The sequence below is a fragment of the Bidens hawaiensis genome, unplaced genomic scaffold (assembly GCF_021521415.1).
Source record: "Bidens hawaiensis isolate Kalapana, Puna unplaced genomic scaffold, B.hawaiensis_p1.1 tig00018026_1, whole genome shotgun sequence".
In the NCBI taxonomy this organism is placed as follows: Eukaryota; Viridiplantae; Streptophyta; class Magnoliopsida; order Asterales; family Asteraceae; genus Bidens; species Bidens hawaiensis.
This window is the reverse complement of record NW_027492718.1, coordinates 317836-325143: the sequence shown is the minus strand read 5'-3', so window position 1 is coordinate 325143 and position 7308 is coordinate 317836. Positions and strand designations below refer to the sequence as shown.

General features: G+C 34.6%; 1 protein-coding gene across 1 annotated transcript; it reads left to right on the top strand.

The window, feature by feature from the left end:
* The first annotated feature begins 367 nt into the window (after positions 1-367).
* On the top strand, positions 368-1162 carry LOC143555222 (uncharacterized). Its single transcript, XM_077044810.1, has one exon. It carries the CDS (start codon positions 368-370, stop codon positions 1160-1162), a length of 795 nt encoding a protein of 264 aa, XP_076900925.1.
* Positions 1163-7308: the final 6146 nt, after the last annotated feature.

The following is a 7308-nucleotide window of genomic DNA, read 5'->3' as shown; positions in this document are numbered from 1 at the left end:
AAGCTATAACCACTTTTCAATTATTACACAATTATTAACTTTTTCATTTTATTTTTTAATATACATAAAAATAATAAATCTGAAGGCAAAGTCTTCCCACCACCATTGTGTACAAAACGCTAGAAGTCCAAAACACCCGGGGGACGGTGTTTCCAAGCGTTCTAGGACATTTTGCAAGTAAGAATACACCCGCTACGGATGATCTTATCATGTCGTGTGGGCGCCACCGAATTTCCCAGATGAAAGGGGTGGACTTTAATGTGCTATAAAATGAAAGGAGTTCTTTTGCAAATCTTCTTTCCAAAAATATAGTTTTTCCAAAACCCATACTAAAACCCTAACCCTGCGGCGCCGGTGAGACAGAGGTATGGCTCCAGTTGACAATAATCAATCAATCCCTCAAGAAACCATTCAGAAAGCTGTCATCTCTCTGCTCAAATGGAAAAAGAAACAAATCTCCGATCAAAAACCATCAGTTTCCAATGACATTGATGACTTCATCTACCTTCTTCTAACCCTCAAGAAAACCCCAAATAAAGACTTCACCAAAACCCCCAAAAGAATAACCTTTCCTCACTTGTTACACCCCTCGCCGGAATCTTGCCGGAGCTGCCTCATAATCGACGACCGGCCAAAACCCACCTCCCAAAAGCTAACCGTTGACTTCACCGACAAAAAAATCAAATCTTTAGGCATACCCATCTCCAAAATTATCAAGTTATCGAAACTGAAGTCTGATTACAGGTCTTTCGATTCAAAAGATGATCTTTTTAACTCGTTTGATGTGTTCTTGGCTGACCGGAGGGTGATTGATATGTTGCCGGGGATATTGGGTAAGGTGTTTTATAATAAGAAGAAAAAGATTCCGGTGCCGGTGGATTTACGAAGAGATGGGGATTGGAAAGAGGAGATTGAGATGGGGTTTCGTTGTTCGTTGTTGCGGTTAAGTAATGGGACTTGTAGTGCGGTGAAAGTTGGGAGATTTGATGGGATGAGTGTGGATGAGATTGTGGATAATGTGGTGGCTGCTGTGGATGGAGTGGTGGCTGTGGTACCGAAGAAATGGGCCGGGGTCAAATCGTTTCATTTGAAGTTTTTTGATTCGTTGGCGTTGCCAATTTATCAGCCTGATCAAAAGGATGAGGACGTGATTGCAGAATAGGTGACAAGTTACTTCATATTTGGAATTTGTGTTCTTTTGAGTAGTAAAGATTGATATATTGTGGTTTTGAATGTATAAGTTTTTTTGAAATTGGTTAAAGGTTATTATTGAATCATTATTCAAAGGTGTCTTGTGTTTTAATATGTGGAAATGTTATGAAATGTTTTATGTTTGTTGGTTAATCAGCAAAGATTTATCATGTGTTACATAGGATAAAAGGGCTGGGTTGTGAGTTGTGACTAAACGGGTTTGGATGGTCGACTCAATAACCCGTTTAATAGCATGTCATGTTTGGGTTAAGCTAATTGTCTATATTCGATCTGCTAACTCATTTGAAACTAAAAATGTTGAATGACATAAATTGTAGATATATAATTTAACTTTTCCAGAAATTGTAAATTTGGCATGTTCCAAAGTCTGGCTGAATGAAACAAATGATACGTAGGCTGGTATAACTAACCATTTAATAAGTGTGTATAAGGCCATGTGTAATCGGTTGGTGTCTCACCAATAATCAGAGAGCTAATGAGTAAAGAGGGTGTGACCCTTTTTCATCATGCTGGTAACGGGCGCAAGAGCCGGAAGAGCATGGGTTCATCAACTTTTCACTAATCATGTGTGCACACTATATTTTTTTATTTGTATTTATGTTTTTCTTTTATAGTATTTACCACTTTAAATTATTACATAAAAAAGTGAGTAAGAGCACTTTGCTGATGTGGCAATCAATTTTTTACTTTTTATTTAGTAATTACACACGGTCTGATGGGACCGGGTTACATGAAACCATTAACCTACGCCCGACATAAGTTTTAAGTTTCATTATATCAGAAAATTTTTCTTTATGGCGACAGTTCGCATTGATAATAAATTATAAGTGTATAAAGTTAACTTGATGTTTATAAGGGTAGGGGTAATGGGGCGTGAGACAAGGGGGGTGATCCAGGTGGCTGCAAACGTGGCCCGCGCACACCACTACACCATTCATGTGATCAGGGGCGCGGACGAGAGGGGTGGCCTGGACCGCGGGGCGGAAAACTAGCCGTTGGCTAGTGATGTTTAAAAAAAATAGCCGTTGGGCTATTATTAAATAAACTTTATACAATTATTATTTTTATCAATGTCCATAAAGAACAAATTTATGATAAAATATGACAAAAATTATAACAGGCTTAGGTTGATGGTTTCATAGAACCCAATCCGATTATACGTACTTATTAAGGTATTAGGGGTGTATAGAGATTAAGAAGAATTAAACCAATCAATGAGAGGTTCACCTTATATGTAACCAAATCCATGGAGATGATGAAGACAATGACCTCACATTTATCCCTCTTTCTCACAAAAAAAAGCATCTGGTTTCACCCAACTAATTAAAGATTTAAGATGGAGAATCTCTATGGGGAGTATTGATAGCGATGTTATCGAGCAACCCAATGAACTCGAATGGTGTAGCCGAGAACGCCCAGGATACCCTTAAATGGTTAGTTAAACCCGCCTAAGTGTTATTAAATGGTTTGCTATACCAGTCTAAGTGTCATTTGTTTCTATCAGCTAGATTTTGGAACGGGCAGAACTTTACGACATTTGGAAAAAGTAAACGAAATTCACAAATTATACGAATCAACATTTTTAGCAGGTCGAATATTGACAATCAGGCAACCCGATCATGACGTATTATTACACTAAGTAGTTGTGTCAACTATCTAAACCCATTTAGTTACATCTAGAGATGCACAAAAGCCCCAATCATGACATATTATTACACTAATTAACTACGTCGACCATCTAAAACCCGTTTAGTTACAACTAGAGATGCACACAAAAACCCGAACCGGGATAAAAAACTCGGACCCGGGTTTTTACTACCCAAACCCGTACCCTACCCGTAGGGTATAAATAGGGTATCAATTTCAAGACCAAAATCCATACTCTGAACCGGATCCGATTTTTACCCATTAATATCCGAAACCCAAACCGGTTCCATACCCAGAACTGGGTTTTTACTACTCAAAGCCATTTGGAAACTGTAACACCCCGACCAAAGGCGGCGGAACATGCCGGGGTGCAACGTGATTGGACAAATACACAAGACACTATTTAAAGTGACAATATTTATTCAACTCAATTTATTTCAACAAATCAATAACAACACATCTCGTTCATATAAACAAATAGCATTCTTATTGTTCGTTTTACTAATACCCTAATAGTCTTGGTAACGTTTTCCGTCAAGCACTCGAGTCAACAAAAGTCAAACCTGTAACATTTCATAAAATAAAGTTTGTCAACACAAAGGTTGGTGAGCAACTCATAAGTTTGAGCATATAAGTGTATAGTATGAAAATCCACAAAACTTGTATACAAAACAATAAATAAGAGCTATAAACTGGAATAAATAGTTATCGCTAAACAAGTTAGCAACACCTAGCTATTGGCAATTAGTCTAGGATTTTATGACAGTTGCTAATAAGCTTACATTAGCACCACCTAGCTACAAGGGGATGCCGAGTAGTCTAGGATTTATAGTTATCGTTAATAGCATACGTTAACGACACCTTGCCATTGCCAAATGGTATAGGATTTATAGATTCACCATCCAAAAGCTGTAAACACATAGTCAAATAAGCATACAACACCAAATCGAGCAATTATTCAAGTAAGGTATACAATCACGTTTGTGGGTTTAAGATGCAAGTAATTAAAGCATTTAGTTTGATAAGTATGAAATGTCACCCCAAAACGAAAGATGGAAAAAGGGGTATGAAAGTACTCACCTCAACTGATGAACCGAGAAATAAATAGATAAGTAAATGAAGCTGAACGGTAAACGACAGATCCGACTTGATACGATAAACACCTTAGCTAAAATAAATAATATAATATATATTAATGAACTTGAAACCATAATGAAACTATATTTGAAATATTGAACGAGGAGGTTCGGTTATTAACCGGGTTACCGGTTAGTTTGTTAACGATTTGGGACTCGTACTTAATTAATATAAAAATAATATCATTTTATTTTGACTTTTAAATAACTAAACTAATATTAAATATAAACAAGACGGGTTTTAAATTTAGGGTTCGGTTTTTATAAAAAAATGAATTGGTAATAAAACTTATAATAATGATACTAATGATAAAGATAGTGAAGATAATAATGACTTTAAAAATATGTTTTATATACATATTATATATATATATATATACACATATATGGATATGTAAGATAATAATAATAACTATTATTAATAATACTACTATAGTATAATACTAATAATAATAGTGAAGGAATATCGATCTTAATATTATTTAAAAGTGTTGTTAAAAATAGTAATAACAATAAGTAATGTTGATAGTGAATAATGATACTATTCTTGATGTCGGTTCGAGTTCTAAACGAGTTCACAAAATAAATATAATAATATTATTGCTAATAATAAATGATAAGAAATATAATTTTAATAAATAATAATAATATGATCTTTAATAATAATATTAACAACTTTAATATTTCTAAGAAAATAATAATAATAATCATAATAATATTAGTGATAAATAAATATAATAGTAAGTTATATGTTATAATACTAATAATAACATATCATTATGAAAATAATGATAATAATAATAGTTTTATTAAAAGATAATAATAACAATAACAATACTAATAATCTTGTTAATAATAATAGTGATAGTATTTATAATAAATATCTTCTTGTTAATAAAAGTAGAAATATTAACTTGAGTAATTTGTTAACGAAACAAACCAAAGTTGGTCACGGTGGGAAATCGAACCCGTGACCTCAAGCTTAAACACACGCACCAACTAACCGCTTTAAACGACCATCCAATTAGGATTTAGGAAAAAAATAGTCTTAACCCTTGCACTTAACATCATCATTTCCAAAATAACTTTAAACACAAATCCGATTAGCTCGATAAATTACCAGTTAAACTGAAAGTCACAACCACATTTCAATACCTGAACTCGAAGGCAGAGAAGAGGAACACAAGGGCTCGCCAGAGCCGATTCGGGCCACCTGAGGTGCGCCGGAAAACGAAGCAGCGAGAAAGAGAAGAGAGAGAAAATAGACGGGGAGAGATGACAAGAGAGAGAGAGAGTTGCACGGAACAGGGAGAGAGGGTGGGTTGTCGGGCCATCGGAGACGACTCACCGGAAAAACGAGGGTGGCAGGTGAGGGGCTAGGGGCTGCCGGAAAGCTGAGAGGAAAGGAGGGTAGTGGTGGTGCCTGCGGGGTGTCGGAGAAAGAGGAAGAGGATGACCGAAAACGCGTCGCGCTTCTCGCTGGAGAACGGCGGGGGGGGGGGGGGGGGGCGGCTGGGTAAAGGTTGTTAGGGTTAGGGTTTTTTTTTTGTTGTTAGTGTTATATATATATGTATATATTTTAGTTATTTACAGAAAGACCCCTCCAAGTTCTAAATACTGTACTAAAGGGTATTAAACTTGAGTAGTATTAATATAAATTTGAAAATGCCAAGTATTACCCCTTACAATTTATAAACTAATTTTATGTTAATTAAACAACGATTAGTACATGCCTACATGATGGGTTTTGATTAACTAAGTACGAAAAAAAAAATTAAAGATCGACTTAATTGATTAATAAAATTACCGGGTCGGGTTTACAACACAATACGAGTATGAAGTAAAATTTATTAAAATAAAACGCGGAAGAAAATCTAAAACCCGAATTTGACGAATGTCACAGTATCCCCAACTTTTTGAAAATTTCGTCCCGAAATTAAAATAAACTTAAAGAAAAGTAATTATTAACGAATTTTGTATTCAGTAAGATAATTGCATGAACAATTTTTTTTTAGCAAACGAATAACGTCAAATCCTTGCATGATTTGAAAAACGTTACAAATGAGAAACATAATAAATGCACTTATATATAGAATGTACCAGCGGCGTATCCACCATGCCCCTTATCATGATTTCGCATTTTTATCGTTTTTCTGCCATCATCCTCGGGTCTGAGTTATCGCACACAAGTGTACTTACTATGGCTTCCATACGGGGATTTCGATAATTAAGTGTGCACCCAAAATTATTTAGATCGTCGTATGGTCCACATGGTTCGTTCCATTGTGTGGTTTAAGAGACATATTTATTTTGAAATTTTTAAATAATAGATGAGTAAATAAATTTGTTGAACTTTATCAATATTGACAAACAGTATTAGCGGTTGAGAATTTCGGGATTTGACTTTTTTTAATATGTAGGAAAATGGGATACATAAATGAAACAATTAAAACCTTAAAGTATAACCAAGGCGAAAATAACAATTCGGCTTAAATTAAGTAAGAACGATCGAATAATATAAAATTTTAGGGTAAACAATATGAAACGAGATTTGAAGTCAAACGTCCTCAGCGTAAAGGAATAAATAAATCATTAGAATCCATGGTTTAAAGTTGGGTCAATATATAAAATCCGATGAGCGTAAAAGAAAAATCTGATAGATGTAAATGAGAAGCCTAATCAGTGAGTACATGAGGTCGAGGTAAACAACGTTACAATTAACAATAATGTCGTACCATGAGTTTCACACGCGAACAAACTTGAGGTTATAAGTATTTGAGGATATGATTACATGAAAAGTGATAACACGGGAATGAGGTGAGTTTCTTTGGGGTGACGCATACGTGTATCAATATAAATAAAATAGCATCTAGTTAACAACCCAAAACCATCGATGAAATGTGATAAAACGTGAATACGGCCACTATTGTGAAACCACTTATATAATCGTTATTATAATAACGGTTTCTAATAGTGCCAAAGCTTGTAGACAGCCACTCATAGGCCGTTAATAGATTAGATAAATTGATATAGAATAATGTATAGAATCGTGTTTACATAAATGCTCAAATATAAACAACATAGTCATGAAAATATCGTTTAAAAGATAAACGAGATGTTTAGTGAAGTTAAAGTTTTGAAAGTATTACATAAATTGTTATTGAATAGTTTGCATTCGGTCACGAAAATCAAAAAAAAAACACAACAATGAAATCTCATGTGCAAAATATTGTCATCGAAATAATCTCATCAAATGAAGAAAAGTCGCAATAATTGTGTGACTCGAATTTAATGACTAAATACGTAAATCGCG

Excerpts from the sequence above, each read along its gene's own strand:
- LOC143555222 (XM_077044810.1), top strand. The coding sequence starts at position 368 with ATGGCTCCAGTTGACAATAATCAATCAATCCCTCAAGAAACCATTCAG.